This window comes from Buteo buteo, chromosome 10 (genome assembly GCF_964188355.1).
Source record: "Buteo buteo chromosome 10, bButBut1.hap1.1, whole genome shotgun sequence".
Taxonomy (NCBI): Eukaryota; Metazoa; Chordata; class Aves; order Accipitriformes; family Accipitridae; genus Buteo; species Buteo buteo.
This window is the reverse complement of record NC_134180.1, coordinates 33,666,751-33,681,527: the sequence shown is the minus strand read 5'-3', so window position 1 is coordinate 33,681,527 and position 14,777 is coordinate 33,666,751. Positions and strand designations below refer to the sequence as shown.

Here is a 14,777-nt window from a genome sequence, read left to right as displayed (position 1 = left end):
TTCCCGTCAGCCGCCAACGGGTTTGTTTTCCCCTTCTCCAAAACCCATTGTCCACCGAACGTTCGGGTTTAAGTAAACGGGCGTTTAGCTCGGGCAGCCTGCTGGGGTCCTTCCCGTGCGGCCGCTGGGAGAAGGGGCGGGGCCAGCCTTATTTTTTTCTCCCCCCGGAGCGCTGATTGGCTCCGGCGCGCCGGGAGGTCCCGCCCTGCTCCCCCGGGCGGCCTGAGGACGGGAAGGCGCGAGCCCCCAGCCCCGCGCGTCGCCCCGATTGGCTCACGCGCGGAAGGTGGGCGGGGCCGCCCCCTCCGATTTGTCCCCGCGCGGGGGCGGGGCGCTGGAAGGGAAACATTTTCCCGGGAAAGTCTCACGTGGCGCCGCGCCGCCTCTGCGCCCCAGCCCCGCCGGGGAGCGGCCCGGCCCGGTCCGGTCCGGTCCGGCCATGAGCCAGCTCCGGGCGGCGGCTGGCAGGGGTCTCCGGCGGAGCGGCGGGAGGGCGGCCCCGCCTGCGGGGCAGTGCAGGAAGGGCGCGTCGTCCCGAGGAGGTGCCCGGTAGCGGGAGGGCTGGGGGGAGCGTGGGGTGTCCTCTCCGGGGCAGGGGACCGCCAGACCAGGGCAGCTACCGGTGCTCGCTGCGTCCTCGTAAGGCCCGGCGCTCGGTGCTCGTCCGGCCGGCAGCGGCTCCGTCGGGCTCCCGCCTCCGGCCCCGCAGCCCTTCTCCATCCCCCGCCGTGCCCTGACCCCGCGCTGCTCTCCGGGCAGGGACCCCAGCTCCAGCGCCTGCTCCGCCGCCCGCCCAGCATCTCTTCAGCGACCCGGCTGAGATCGAGGCCTTGCGCGGGAACCTGCTCGCTTGGTACGACAAATGCAAGCGGGACCTTCCCTGGAGGACACTGGTAAGGGCAGGCACCGGGAGGCACCGGGAGGCAGGGCTGCCGTAGCGGGAACCAGTCCCTCTGCCTTAAGGGGGTGTTGCTGAGGTGACCGCGGTGTCTTTCCCTACGCGACGGATCCCTAGCTGCATGGAAGTGGAAGGCGGTGTTGGAAAGGGGAGCGTGCTCCCAGCTAGTCCTGGCCGTTCCGTGGTGGTCAGTCTGTAGTCAGCCCGTAGGTACGAAGAGTAAAGCAGGGCATGAGGGTGAAACCACACTTCTCAAACGTAGCCTCCAACCAGGAGTACTTTCCTCTGGTAAATTTAGTCTAGTTGTCCTTTAAACCTGTTTTGTTCCTGCGTCCGTAGTACCCTGCAGCAGGGAGTGCTGCATGGAAAAGCTTTTCCGTGTATTTGCTTTAAGCCTGCTGAGCGTTTTTATTGGAGGTCCTACCTGCTCTGTGCTCAGCCTGGCAATGAGCAGTGAGGCGGTGATTGGGGTGCTGGGGGTGAGCATCAGTCTGTCTGAACAGTGCTGGGAACTGCATGGCCCTTCTGTGGGATTCACGTCTGCCTGCGACTGCTTCCCGTGCAGAGGGGCTCGGGTCTGGGACAGCTCCTCTGGTGGGATCTTTGAACTTCTAAGGTGAACCCTTGCTCTGGGAGATGTGTGACATCCCTCGTGCTTCATCAGGGGGAAGGTGCTTTGGCTGTTGCTTGATTAACTCAAACTCAGAGCTTCTGAACATTTAGGGGAAATATTTTTTTTTGCAGTTTCCTACGCAGTGTTCAAAACACACCACAAGCAATGTTATTTTATACGCAGGTCCCCTCAGTGGTGGGGTCCTGTGTCACCTTCCTTCTTATAGTCCACCTTCTTCCCTTTTCAGGCAGCAGCTGAGACGGATGCCGACAGACGGGCGTACGCAGGTGAGGAGCAGGGACTGCACCCTGGTGCGCGTGGGGTGCCCCGCTGCATGTTGCCCCCTGACACGGATGTGCAATATGGCCTCGTGAGGAAATGTGGCTTCAGTTGCCATCCTTGGAACAAGCTGCCTGGAGTGGCCACGAGAGCCACTGACCCCTGCCTTGCACGGTGCTGGGGGGGTCAGAGAGCTCACTTTGGGCCTGAGGGAGCTCCTGTGGGGCAGGTGAGGGGTAGGAAGGGGTCCCATGGGTTGGATGCTGGTGCAATGCTTGTACCCAGTGTTAACACGGCCACGGCATGGGGTGTGGGTGGTGTCGGTGCCTCTGCTCTGATCCCTGCCCTGCTTCCTGCAGTGTGGGTGTCTGAGATCATGCTCCAGCAGACGCAGGTGGCTACAGTGATCGACTACTACAACCGCTGGATGCAGGTGACTGTTCCTTACAGAGTCCTGTGCCCATAGGCTGCTCCTTTTGGACACCTTGTCCACTGCTCTGTGGCAGATCCCCAGCTGCAGAGCACGGCTCTGCTTGTCCCTGACTTGTCCCCTTCCCTCTGTACCACAGAAGTGGCCGACGCTGCAGGCTCTGGCACAGGCGTCCCTGGAGGTGAGCGTTGCTGGGACCGGGTGCTCTCCCTGCCCTCGTGGTTCTTCATCTAACACCGCGCCATGTCTCTTGGAGCAGGAGGTGAACGAGCTGTGGGCTGGACTTGGCTACTACTCGAGAGGGAAGCGTCTTCAGGAGGCGGCAAGGAAGGTGCCCTCATGCTGGGGCGTGGGACGCATTTCCAAAGCCTTCTGCGGCCCGTGGGTTGGTGCTGGCTGACATCTGCCCTGCGTTGCTGGGGCTGTGTGCTGCTGGCACAAGGCTAGAGAGGCTGGGATCCCATCTTACCGTGGGTAAGATGAGTTGCACGCACACGCCCTGGCTGCTCTCCTGACCTCGGTCCCCTCTTTGCCAGGTGGTGTCCGAGCTGGCCGGCCGGATGCCCAGGACGGCTGAAGACCTGCAGAAGCTGCTGCCAGGGGTGGGCCGATACACGGCAGGAGCCATTGCATCCATTTCGTACGGGCAGGTGAGAGCTGGGCATCAGTGAACGTGTCTCCCCTCTCTGCCACCCAGCCCCGCTCCTGGCAGGGTCCTGCTGGCAGGTCTCACAAGCCAGGAGCTCCCCAGGGCTGTGCTTGGCTCTGGGTCTCCCCTGCTTTGCGGTGCATCTTACCCCCAATCCAGCTCGGTCAGTGGGTCAACCTCATGTATATCCCCCCTCTGTCCTGGGAGCAGCCCAGCTCCCTGCCTTGCCGGCAGCATGGGCACCTCCTGGTGCAGTAACCTCAGTTCCTGGTCCCAGGCTACCGGCGTTGTGGATGGGAACGTGATCCGGGTCCTGTGCCGCCTGCGGTGCATCGGTGCCGATTCCAGCAGCCCAGCCGTCATTGACCGGCTCTGGTAAGGGGAATGCTCCGTCCCCGCTCCCGAGCCGCAGTGATCGTGGCTGTGCTTGTTGGTGGCTGAGGGCAGGACCACTTGGGAGCTATGGGGAGCTGAGCCTGCGAAGGGAGAGAGGTGTGGGGTGCAGGAGCTCGTGGGAAGCTGGTGCTGCTGGGAGCAGTCGAGAAAGGAGCTTATCTAGGAGCATCCCCCCTCAGAGGCAGGAGGCAGGCAAAGGTCCTGGGGCCCTCTCCTCGCAGAACCCTGTGCCGTTCACTGCCGTTTCTCCCAGGGACATGGCCAATGCCCTGGTAGACAGGAGCCGCCCAGGGGATTTTAACCAAGCCCTGATGGAGCTGGGGGCAACTGTGTGTGTGCCCAAGGCCCCGCTGTGCGGGGAGTGCCCCGTGAAGCAGCACTGCCGAGCGCGGAGCAGGGTGAGTACGATGCCAAAGTGTGGCCCCAAGGGGTTGCCATGCATGGGGACAAGGTGGGCTGGTGGATGAGCCTGTCCTCATTCCTGTCCCCCCGTGCAGGTGGAGAAGGAGCTGGCCTTCGCCTCTCAGAAGCTGTTTGGAAAACCTGCCCCAGTGCCTGATGTTGAGGACTGTGGTAAGTGTGTGGGGAGATCCCTGTTGTAGCTCTGGGTCTGGACCCTGTGGCAACTGTTATGTGGGTGTTTGCAGGTGTTGGGAGCTGCCCCCTGTGCCCCCCAGCCGCGGAGCCATGGGACAGCAGCCTGGGGGTGACCAACTTCCCCCGGAAAGCAGCGAAGAAGCAGCCACGGGCAGTGCGAACGGCCACGTGTGTGCTGGAGCGGAGGGGCTGCCATGGGGCCCCGGAGTACCTCATCGTGCAGAGACCCAGCTCGGGTAATGGGGCTGGGTGGTAGGGGGGTGAAGGCACCGCGCGGCCCCTTCCCACCTGCACAAGGGACAGAGCAGCCTGGGAGAGGGATGCACCGGTGATGCGCTTGCTGTTGCGGTGAGGAAAGGAGGCCTTCGGGGCTGTGATGTGGCTCACTGTCCCCGTATGTGCCCCTTGCCAGCTCACATCCCTGTCGTGCCCCCTCCCCAGGTCTCCTGGCTGGGCTCTGGGAGTTCCCAAGTCTCACGCTGGCTCAGGATCTGCAGGAGGAGAAGCAGAGGGAGGCACTGGCAGATCACCTCCAGGCCTGGACAGGGCGGCCCGTGGCAGCCAGAAACCTGCGGCTCGTCGGAGAGGTGAGCCTGGAGCCAGACGGATGCAGTGTGAGCCCCCTGTGCTCAGCCGTGGGGGACATAGCATGGGGGGAAAAGGGTCCTCCTTCCCTGCTGTCACTCCTCCGAAGCCTTGCCCCACTCCTCAGAGCCCTGGCAGACTCAGTGCACTTGTGGGGCAATGGAGCAGTGCATCCCCTGCTGCCTGCCAGCTGCCCTTTTCGTATGCCTACCCATCTCTTCACAGGTCATCCACATCTTCTCTCACATCCACCAGACGTATGTGGTCTACTCCCTGCCCCTGGACGGGGACGTGACGCTGGACCCTGCCTTGTCCCCATCCCGCTGGGTGACGGAGGAGGAGTTCCATGCCTCGGCTGTGTCCACAGCCATGAAGAAGGTACTGGGGGGCACCTGGGCCTTTCCTCTCTTCCCTGTGTCTTCCTGGGAGAGCCTCTGGCATCCCCCCAACCTCTGCAGGCTGTCCTGGCTCCGGGCCTCGGCTGCTGTTCAGCTTTGGGCTCTCTTGTGCTTCCTTCAGGTGCTGAAAGCGCATGAGAAGCAGCGTGGGAAGGAGAGCAGCCCTGGCAAGGTGAGCATCGCTGGAGGGTGCACGGGGAGCCCAGGAGCCGCTCCCTTTTGCTGTGGGCCAGCCTCCGGTGTGTGGTGCTGGAGCCCCCCTGGAGTTTGGGGTCAGGCCAAGGAGCATCCCCAGCCTGGGGCAGGGCTGCGTCTGGGGGATGTGCCTGGCTGGCATTGTCCCTGGATGTCCCCAGTACCAGGGGCCCCTTGCTCCAGAGGGGATTCCTGGAGGCTGTGGGGGCCCTTGGGCTTCAGCTTAGCCCTGCTGCGTGTCTCCCACAGGGCTCCAAGCGGAAACGGGGGGCAAAACCGCAGGGAGCAGGCAGCACCTGCCCTGGGACACAGCTCTCCCTCCGCGCCTTCCTCCAGGCACCGACTGCCCCATGATGGCACCTTCCATGCATGAGACCACCAGAGACCCATGCTGTGGTGAGTCCTGCCCATGGTGTGGGGATGGTGTCCCCCATGCTGCTGTGAGTCCAGTACACGGCCCTATAATGGTCTCCCACTGCTTGCAGCGTCCACTGGCTTCCCCAGCTCCCCTGTGGGAGTTGCACCTTGACGTGGCCTGGGGCCAGGTTTGCCCTCCCTCCTTGGCTGGAGCCCTCCTGGGGTTATTTGGCCCCGTACAGCCACTGCTCCAGCACTGTGGGCTCATGGCAGCAGGGGTTTCTCTCCAGCAGCAGGAAGGCTGCGGCCACATCACTCCCACAGCCCGGTACCCGGCTGCCCGCCTGTACCTCGTCCACCAGCCAGCAATTGTGGATGCTGCTGTACTCTTCCCAGCCTCCCATAGCCCTTTTTATACACTTGTTTTTACTGAACCTGAGCCACGGGATTTCTAATAATAAATCTAAAGCATGTGCAGTTTTTAAAGTGGCTTTCTGCCTCTGTTGGACTGTGCTAAGCTTGGGGTGTTGGGCAGCCTGTGGTCCAGTGTGATGGCTGGCAGGATCCCTACATCTGGGCTGGAAACAGCAGGGGTTTCTTTGCTGATGCACCCACGAAGCCCTCAGCTGAGCATTAACTGCCAGTGACCCCAAATAATGCACCCAGAGCGCATCTCCTGCAAGGGCAGGCATCAGCCCCCGGGGCTGCGCAGCTCCTGCCTGTGGGCTGCTCCTCTGTGGGGCCAAGCAGCCGTTCCGTGGGCTCTTTGTAGGGTTTTATCCCCCTTTTTTACTTTTTCCATCAGGCTGTTCCTCACTGTGTTCATGCTGCGGCTTTCCCTGACTGTGATGTGCAGTAGAAGCCTTGCAACGGCACAAGCCCAGGGGCTGGCAGGGGCGAGGGCCGGTCCTGGGGGGTGTGCAAGGGGCAAGTGGCTTCAGTTTAGGGACTGCGGGACTGGAGATCAGCCTGCCTTGAGGGGCAGAAAGGGCCCTTTCATCCTTGCCTGGCACTCAGCACATCTTAAATGAGAGGAGAAAAAAACCAAAGCAGCACTTGCAAGTTGATTTTTTAATTGCGAGGAGCAAGAGGCCATCACTTGCCCCACACCGGGGCTAGCCATGCTCTGGGTGGTAACTGTTGACAAGTGGCCGTGTCCATGGCCCCCGGGTTATCCACTCCCCGCTAGCAGTCCCTCATCCCCCTGCGTCTGGGGGTGTCGCTGTGCCTGCGGTGTCCTTGGCCATGCTGCAGGCACAAATCTCATTAAATTAAGATACAACTAAGGTAGAAAGTTCTGCACATGAGGTCAGTAAATCACTGGGAATCCAGGGAGGGGGAGAAAACACCTTCCACCCTGGGGGATGCTCAGAGCCCGCTGGACTTGGCCTTGAGCAACTCGCTCCCACACTGAGTTGGCTCTGGGTTGACCCGGAGACATCCCTTGGTCCCTGCCCACCTGGGTCATGCTGCAGGCACCCGCTGGTATCTCTACAGCCACCTATTGCCTTAGCGTTGGACCAGAGAGGATGGGGAGCTGAGGGAGGAGGATTGCAGCGTTGCCACTACTGCTGCTGGTCCATATAGACCTGCACAGCCTTCCACAGTGCCTGTATATTGCCTTCCCCGAATCCTGGTGCTCCCCGCCGGTCAATGAGCTCCAGGAAGAAGGTCTCCTCGGAGAAGATGGGATGGGTGAAGATCTGCATCAAATACTCCTGGGAAGGGCCCTCTGCGGCATCAGTGCCCGGCCGGCCCTTGTCCCCAGGTGCTGTGGTGTCCAGCAGGATGCCGAGCTCTGCCAGCCTGTGGGGGTCCTGCCCGGCCACCCGGATCTCCTCCGCTTTGCCCCCCTGGCTGTAATAGGTGGCAGGGGGTGTGAAGAACCGTGCACCCCGCTGCTGCAAAGCCCTGGTCGTGGTGACAATATCGGTGGTGCGGAGGCCGACGTGCTGGATCCCGGCCCCGCCGTGCTGCTCTAGGAAGGTGTCGACTTGGTTGGTGCCATCCTTCGAGAGGGACTCGGCAAGGATGAGCTTGCAGCCGTGTGTCGGGGCGCCCTGGGCGCTCTGCAGAGCGAGGAGCAGCATGCCTGCCCCCTGCCCCCCGAGCACATACCCCTCGGCTGGCCTCTCCTGCGGGTTCAGCAAGAAACGGCGGAAGCCGAAGCAGTGCTGGTACCAGTCCAGAGCCGCCCGGGCGCCGCCCCGCGGGCAGACGTATGTGATGTGGTCAAAATGGGTGATCTTGATCCCGTCCCCCGTGGCTGAGGGGGCTCTTTGGATGGGCTGGAAGCCGGGCAGGAAGGGTCCCCGGTAGCGGGATCGGTCCAGAAGGGTATGGCTGATGTTGCCCACGACGGAGCTTGCCACCCCGTAGGTGACGGAGCCGCCGTCATCCCTCACCTCGGTGGGGGGCACCGGCAGGGAGCACCCCCGGCTCTGCAGCTGCTTGCAGAGCCCTGGCACGTCGTCCACCTCGAAGCAGACGTTGGAGGCTGTGCCCAAGGTGGGCCGGGGGTCCACGTCGTAGAGGAAATCACGGGAGGAGGCGCCGGCAGGTCCCGGCACCAGGCGCTCGTTGACGAGGAAGATGGCGGATCCCCGTCGCAAGGCCAGCTGCCGGACCCGGGGCGTCTCCCGCATGGCCACCGGCTGGAAGCAAAAGGTGTTGGCCAGGTCCTGGGCCCAGCCCTTCCTGTAGGGCATGTGGAGGGAGATGAAGCAGGGGCGGCTCAGCAAGGCTGCCATGGCTGGGCAGGCTGCGGGGAGGACGCACGGGGTCAGGGGGGCCTTGCTGGGCGCAGGAAGGAGCCATTCCCCCACCTTGCACAGAGCCCGAGTGCATTTGCACGCACAGATGCACGTGCGTGTAAAGCTGCACCCCTGAAATTTGTGTCTTTTAAATAAATGGGTCTCACGGGCCAATATGCGTTGTGCAAGGGCACCCACCTTTGGGACCAGCTGCAAAGAGCTGCCCAAGGAGGCTGAGCTGTCCCGCCACCCTTTCGCTACGCTGCCCTGCCCCACGCCTGTGCCTGGGGTTGCAGAGGAGGAAAGCCCTTAGCCTTGGCTGCAGCCCAGCGGGTCCCCTCTGGACCCGTGTGTCCCTCAAGGGTGCCGCAGGGAGGTCCGTGGGGAATCTGGGTGAGGGAAGAGTGCTGCGTGTGTAAGCAAGACTTTGGGGACAAGGGTTGCGGGAGAGGGAAATGTCCTGTACCAGCAACCGGGAACACGGAAGTTGGACCGGTAAACATGGAGCGACACGCTGGTTACAGCTAAAAGGCTCCTGTGCCGCCCCAGCGCTTGTCAGCGGTGCCCCACAAGCGGCCGGGGGGAGCAGCGGGGTGACGGCAGGCTGGTGTGCCCTTCCCCTCCCCAGCAAGGACAGCGTGGAGCCACCCGGGGCAGTGACCTTGCCCTAGGGGCACAGAGGCCGAAACAGGAGAGACTCTGCGGGAAAAGCGACCTCCCTCCCCACCCAAATACCCGTCACGCTGAAGGGAGAAAAAAAGCTCTGTCCAAAACCGCGCTCCGCGTCGCCTCTCGAAAGCATCCCACTGACGTTTCCCAACCCCACGCCGCGCACCAGCGGCCCTGGCCCGACCCCACAGCGGTGCGCTGAATATTTCCATTTTAATATGAAGCAGGAGACCTGCTTAAATATCTCCTTCCACCCGCCCCCCCGGAGAAGGGCTGTGCACCGAGCTCCCCCTGCGCGCACAGGGCTCTGCCAGCCTTGGGGGACGGGGGGGGGGGGAGGCTGCGCTGCAACCGGGCACCCCTGCCTGCCAACGGGGGGAGCAAGGGACCCCGCAGTGCCCCGTTAGGACCCTCAGCTGCTCCACACCAGCCCGGGGAAGGGAGATCCTTTCCGGAGCCCCCGCCCCAGCGAGCACATGGGCAGGGGACAGCCCTCCCCGCCTCCCCCCGCGGCGCTCCACCATCGGTCCGGCCTCCCCTCCCCGTCACCCCCCCGTCCTGCCACCCACCCCCCTGCACCCACGGGGGGGCCCTGCGGGGCCCTCGGCCCGCCCTCGGCCTGCGGCTCACCGGGGTCAAGGCTGCAGGCGAAGGGGATGCCGGGGCAGGGGCCGGCCCCGGAGAGGCGGTTCAGTTCGCTCCTCCCCGGCACGCAAACACGACACGGCGGGACAAGGGGAAGGGGGTTGGCGGTGCCAGGGAGGCTGCAAGGCGACCTGCCCGGCCACCGGGAAGCTCTCCCTGGCGGGAGGAATTGGTGGGAGCCATCCTGGGCAAGGACAGGGCCGGCACACGCGGCGTGGGGCAGCGCCGGTGCGGCGTGGGAGCTGCCGAGGCAGCTTTAAAGCCGGGGACGCGTGGCTGCCAAAGGCTGCGGGCGCCGAAAGTTTCTCTCGACCCCGGGGGTGCCGGGCTGTGTTTGCGGAAGGAAAAGCTGCCCACGCTGATCGCCGCGGGCGCCACTCGGGGATGAGCAGAGGGAGGAGGAGAACCCGGCTGCCGGGCGGTGGCTGGGGGTCCCCTGCCACCCGTGGTGAAATGGCTGGTGTCTGTGCTGGGTCATTCCCTGCCAGCCCAAATCCCTTTGGGGCAGGACATGCAGCGGGGTGTAGGTGCCCGTGCTGGGTGCTTCACAGTTCCCCGGGGTACCTGGAGGGGTTTTGGGGGGAGCAGCCTGCAGATGGGGGGGGGGAACACACAGCTCTGCGGAGGGTCCGGTGTCGGTCACGGCGTGGGTCTGCTCCAGGCTGACCCTGCGCTGCTGCGCCTGCTCCCCGATCCCAACCCACGGCCCCACATCCTTGCTGACATCCCTGAGCCCCTCCAGCAGCGATCCCCTCCCTCCCTGCTGCTCGTGGGTGTTTTCGGACGAATCCCCCCCTTCTTCGTGTGTCCGGGACTGTGTCGCTGCCCCCATTGTGTCTGCGTCTGCTGCCCTTCCCTGCCTTATCATGTTTTTGTACAGAGCCCAGGTACGATAAAACTGCTCAAATATTTGCGGAGATGTCCGTGTGTGGCCAAAGTGGTGAGCTCCTCTTGTTTGGTTGGGGGGGGGGGGGTGTTGGAATCCACTGGCACTGTGATTTCCCAAGGGAACACCGGCTCCTCATGCCACCACAGCCCCCCCAGCATGGGGCCAGGCAGGAGGCACAGGGCTGGACACTGGGGGCTTGCTGTGGGGCCAAGTGTGGCCCAAGAGCAGCCGTGGCACCATGTGGCAGGACAGCACGGCCTTTGGGGTGGCACCTCACAGGGCAGGGAGCTCTGGCACCCCAGGGGTGTGGGGCAGGTACCCATCTACCCATCTTTTTGGCTGCAGGGTGGCAGAGGCTGCCCTGGTGGCTCCCCCAGTACCTTGTGCATGGATGGCACTTTTTGATGTCACCCTATGGTCCTGCAACCCTTTGGTGCAAGCGGTGCCCTTGGCAATGCCCCTGACCCTCCTGTGCCTGTGGGGTAGTTTCGAGCATCCGTGCCTGTCTTTCCCCCGCAGCACCGCCTGGCACCCTCTGTACCAAGCCAGCACCAGGCACTGCTTTGCCCCAGCATGGCTTGGGCTGGGCTGCGGCAGCAGGACCCCGAAGCCGCGTGGCACCGAGGGGGACAGTGCCTGCCTTGTTGCCGTCCCCCGAGGCAGGCGGTGGTGGCCGGGGAGCAGTCCCGCTGCTCCAGCCAGGCTCTTCTCCTCCCTCCTGGGCGGGGAGAGTGGACAGGAGATAAAAGGGAGACCAGGGCCAGCTGGGCATTGCCGAGAGCTGCTGAGGCTGGGAGCGAGGTCTGGCCAGAGGACAGCAGTGAGGAGAAGTGCGGTATTGAGGGCTCGTTCTCGCGGGGGAGAGGGCTGGGGATAGGGGGTACAACCATCCTGACCAGACCCTGCACCCCCTGCTCCCTCCCCACCTCCCTGGATCATTCCCCCCCAGCCCCATGTCCTCCCCCTGACCATTAAATATGCTGCATCCCGGAGGGACAGGGTATATTGTGGGGTGGGCAGGGTTTGGGGGCTGTGGGAGGAAGGGACTTCAGGCAGATATTGGGGGCAGGGGGGTTAAAGGCTCTGTGCCCCCCTCAAGCACTTCATGGGGCATTGAGGACTCTCAAGGTGACCTGAAGGTGAAACCATCCCTGTCCCAGTGACTCCCTGCTGGTGGCCGAGACGATGGGGGCCGCATCCCTGCCCATCTCCGGGGCAAAGACAGACCCCCGGGTGGGGCTGGGTTTGGTTTTTGAGTCAGGGAGGTGGAGAAGGCCCATGGGGGGGCAGGACCTTCACCCCCCGATGCATAGAGCAGATGCCTCAGCACTGGGGGAGACCGGGGCACCCGGCTGTGGCAGTGGGTGCCCACAAAAGCTGGCGGCGAAGGTGCCCCAATCCCCTCACCTCATCCCCCTTTCTTCACCCCCCCCCGGCACGAGGGTCCCGGCTCCCAGTGCCGTGCTGGGACCAGTCCAACGCTGCCCACCAGTCTTTGTTTGTCTGCCCCAGAGGGGGGTGCGCGGAGGCGGTTTGGGGGCTGGGAGGACCCCGTTGGGTCGAGCCCCAGGGCAGAAGGGAGGCAGAGGCCAGTGGTGGGGGATCAACGCCCTGTTTCCCCCCGCCAGGGCCGGGGGTCCGGGATGGGGCTGCTGGTGCTGGCCCTGGCTGCCTGGCTGGGGCTGGGGCCGGCCTTGGCCTCCGAGGGGGCGGCCAACAGCAGCCGGCTCTGCCAGGAAGCGCCGGCGTGGAGCGTCAACGGCTTGAGCCCCATGGCAGGGGCAGAAGGGCGGGTGACGGTGGTGGCCCTGCTGAAGGCCAGCTGACACTTCTGCCTGCAGCAGGCCCACAGGTGAGCCCTGCTCCCCCTACCCCAAACCTGGCCCCGCCATCTTGGGGAACGGCGTGGCGGTCCCCCAACCTGGCACCCCCCCTTCCCAGCACCTCCTTCTCTGCAGCCTCGGGGGCCTGCAGGAGAGACTGGCCCGGCAGGGCACGGTCGACGTCCGCTACATGATTGTCAACGAAAAGGCGCCGCTCTCCCGCGCCATGTTCGGGGAGCTGGAGCGCCAGGCCCCGCCGGGCGTCCCCGTCTTCCAGCCGGAGCCAGAGGAGCCCGACATCTGGCAGGTCCTGGGGGGTGACAAGGACGACTTCCTCATCTACGACCGGTGAGCGTCCCCCATCGCAGCTGAGGCTTTCCTGGGGGGTTACGGAGCATTTGGTGGGCTTCCAAAAGCTCCCCCATGGCTGGTCTGGGGTGCCCCCGCCTCGAGCTGGGCCATGGCTTCTCCCCGCAGGTGCGGCCGCCTGGCTTTCCACATCCAGCTGCCCTACAGTTTCCTCCACTTCCCCTACGTGGAGTCGGCCATCCGCTTCACCCACAGCAAGGACTTCTGTGGCAACTGCTCCTTCTACCCCAATGCCACCCAGGAGGTACGGAGCAGGGATGCTGACTGGAGCCAGGGTCCCTTCTCTCCTCTGGGATTGCACATCAGGAAAAAAACAACCTTATCTTCACGTCAGGGACAGGCTCTGAGTTGGCAGCCACCCTTGGCCGTGGTTGAGAGGGAAGGTGACGAAAGGTCTGGAATAAGGGCAGTGAAATAGGTCAGAGCTTTCAGGCTGAGAAGGAACAGAGTAAAGGGGTCATAGCCCAGGTGTGGAAAAGCTAACCAGCGTTGCTGGCTGTTCTGCTATAAGAAAGGGGCAGGCAGTGGACCCAGAGGTGGCAAGCTCAGAGCAAAGAAAAGGATGTAGCTCCGGGCTCAGCCGGCAATTAGTCACTTCCTAGAAGAAAAATCCATTTAGAAATATCAAATGCAAAGTCCCTTTCCTGGCTCAGGAATTCCCTGTACCACAGACAACTTGAGCCAAGGGATGTAGGTACAAAGGCTTGTGCTCTATGTGGTCCAGTCTCTCCTGTCCTCCCTGTGCCCTAGGTCAAGGCTGGAGAGCCTTTGCTCTGACCCACACAGCTTTGTGTATGATGGATGCTGGTCTGCTTTCATCCCAGCGCACAGGCATTCTCCCGGGCTCACTGTGGGGCTCTGTGTGCATTCACATACTGCACCAGCCTTTGTGTTGTTACTTTTCTCAGGCTAACAGTACCATGGAGGTCCTTGTAACCCCGAGCCCGCTACCCCAACAAGAGGGGAAGGAGTCAGAGACCCCTATCCACCAGCACAACCCCCTCCATCCTCACCACCACCACGAGGTCAGCAGCGAGAGAGCCACAGACCCGAGTGGGGACCACGAACCTGCCACCCGCAGTCATCACCACCACAGAGACCACAGCCAGCCCCATCACGAGGGGAAGAAGCAGAAGGAGGGAAATGAGCACTAAGCCAGGCTGGGCAGCCTCGCAGAACCCAGTAGTGTGCAGACCACGTCAACTTGCTTCCCAGAGGCACTGAAGGACTTGCTTTGGGCTGCTGGTCACCAGCAGCATTGGAATAACAACCCCCTCCAGCATTCCCCACGTGGGTTGTACTCCCACGATGTGACCAGGGATGAAAATCCCCCTCAGACTCCCCGAGGTGCTGCATTTTCAGCCCCAGGGCTCAGTTCTGAGCCTTCCTCTACTGCTGCCTGCCTTTCCGTGCTCAATGAAGCCTGCCGTGCAAACCGGGAGGTCCCTGGTCACTGCTGGCTGACACTGCACGGAGCAGCAGGGCAGGGATGGAGGGGCCAGAACTGGGATGGGAGCAGCACTACCGGCAGGCTTTGCCCATCCTGGCACCCCTGGGTGTCCTGGCACCCCTGGGTGTCCTGGCTGGGGACTGAGGGGAGGGACAGTGTGTGCCCCGCAGGATGTGATCCCAGGGGATGGGGACACTAGGAGCGGTGGGAGGTCGCAGCTCCCCATGGTCTAAACCCTGTACCCCCATAGCTGTCACATCCTGGGGCCCCTCCAGGCCTTGCACACGGGTATGTGCAGTGGTGATGGGTGGCCGCAAGATGGTGGCCTTGTCCCCTCTTGGAGACCTAGGGGCTGTATCCAGGGCCCACAGCCCTGGGAGGACGGGGGTGAGGATCCTGGGGTCTCTCCTGGGGGAGAAGCGAAATGGGAGGGCGGTGCGGATATCCAGAGTACGAATAAAACCTCTGTGAAGCGAACCCTGCTCAGTCTGGCCTCTGGTGGGGCCCCTTCCCCAGAGAGGGTGGGAGGCTTGCTCAGCACCGGGCTGGCCATGGGCTTTTCTCTGGGCCCAGGGACTTGGGGCTGGATGTGGACCCCATGAAGCAGCAGCCGGCGGTGATTTGCATTCCCCTGTGCAGAAGCCTGGAGGTAAAGGGATTGAAGACCGAAGAGACCCCATCTCTTCATACCTTACCTCCTGCCAGGGTGTGAACCCAGGGCTTAGTCCCCCCCCAGGGCAGGGCATTAACCCTGCACTGCCAGGAGGAAGTTTGGCATGGCA

The 14,777-nt window shown here is 63.4% G+C and overlaps 3 protein-coding genes across 7 annotated transcripts; 2 read left to right on the top strand and 1 right to left on the bottom strand.

Moving 5' to 3' along the window:
- The first annotated feature begins 366 nt into the window (after positions 1-366).
- On the top strand, positions 367-5,877 carry MUTYH (mutY DNA glycosylase). The gene is made up of 16 exons (XM_075037599.1): positions 367-542; positions 760-893; positions 1,759-1,798; positions 2,150-2,223; positions 2,360-2,401; positions 2,480-2,551; positions 2,757-2,870; positions 3,147-3,244; positions 3,519-3,663; positions 3,763-3,838; positions 3,913-4,098; positions 4,304-4,449; positions 4,673-4,825; positions 4,967-5,017; positions 5,290-5,436; positions 5,526-5,877. The coding sequence occupies exons 1-15, from the start codon at positions 440-442 to the stop codon at positions 5,392-5,394; spliced, it is 1,539 nt and encodes a 512-aa protein (XP_074893700.1). The 5' UTR covers positions 367-439; the 3' UTR covers positions 5,395-5,436; positions 5,526-5,877.
- A 557-nt stretch (positions 5,878-6,434) lies between these two features.
- On the bottom strand, positions 6,435-9,539 carry HPDL (4-hydroxyphenylpyruvate dioxygenase like). 3 transcript variants are annotated; one of them, XM_075037598.1, is made up of 2 exons: positions 9,450-9,539; positions 6,435-8,051 (listed from the first exon to the last, which is right to left on the bottom strand). In XM_075037598.1, exon 2 carries the CDS (start codon positions 8,040-8,042, stop codon positions 6,963-6,965), a length of 1,080 nt encoding a protein of 359 aa, XP_074893699.1. In that variant the 5' UTR covers positions 8,043-8,051; positions 9,450-9,539; the 3' UTR covers positions 6,435-6,962. The 3 variants fall into 3 exon arrangements, with proteins under 3 accessions (XP_074893699.1, XP_074893697.1, XP_074893698.1); XM_075037596.1 differs by having other exon boundaries at positions 6,435-8,158; positions 9,450-9,522; XM_075037597.1 differs by having other exon boundaries at positions 6,435-8,094; positions 9,450-9,479.
- A 1,590-nt stretch (positions 9,540-11,129) lies between these two features.
- Positions 11,130-14,472, top strand: LOC142035496 (selenoprotein Pb-like). 3 transcript variants are annotated; one of them, XM_075037593.1, is made up of 5 exons: positions 11,130-11,183; positions 11,982-12,205; positions 12,312-12,524; positions 12,654-12,789; positions 13,454-14,472. In XM_075037593.1, exons 2-5 carry the CDS (start codon positions 11,997-11,999, stop codon positions 13,697-13,699), a joined length of 804 nt encoding a protein of 267 aa, XP_074893694.1. In that variant the 5' UTR covers positions 11,130-11,183; positions 11,982-11,996; the 3' UTR covers positions 13,700-14,472. The 3 variants fall into 3 exon arrangements, with proteins under 3 accessions (XP_074893694.1, XP_074893695.1, XP_074893696.1); XM_075037594.1 differs by having other exon boundaries at positions 11,136-11,188; XM_075037595.1 differs by having other exon boundaries at positions 11,155-11,173.
- The last annotated feature ends 305 nt before the right edge of the window (positions 14,473-14,777 follow it).

Coding starts and splice junctions, on each gene's coding strand:
- MUTYH (XM_075037599.1), top strand. CDS start 440: ATGAGCCAGCTCCGGGCGGCGGCTGGCAGGGGTCTCCGGCGGAGCGGC. Junction 543..759: donor GGGCGCGTCGTCCCGAGGAG/GTGCCCGGTAGC, acceptor CTCTCCGGGCAG/GGACCCCAGCTCCAGCGCCT. Junction 2,552..2,756: donor TTCAGGAGGCGGCAAGGAAG/GTGCCCTCATGC, acceptor CCTCTTTGCCAG/GTGGTGTCCGAGCTGGCCGG.
- HPDL (XM_075037596.1), bottom strand. CDS start 8,147: ATGGCAGCCTTGCTGAGCCGCCCCTGCTTCATCTCCCTCCACATGCCC.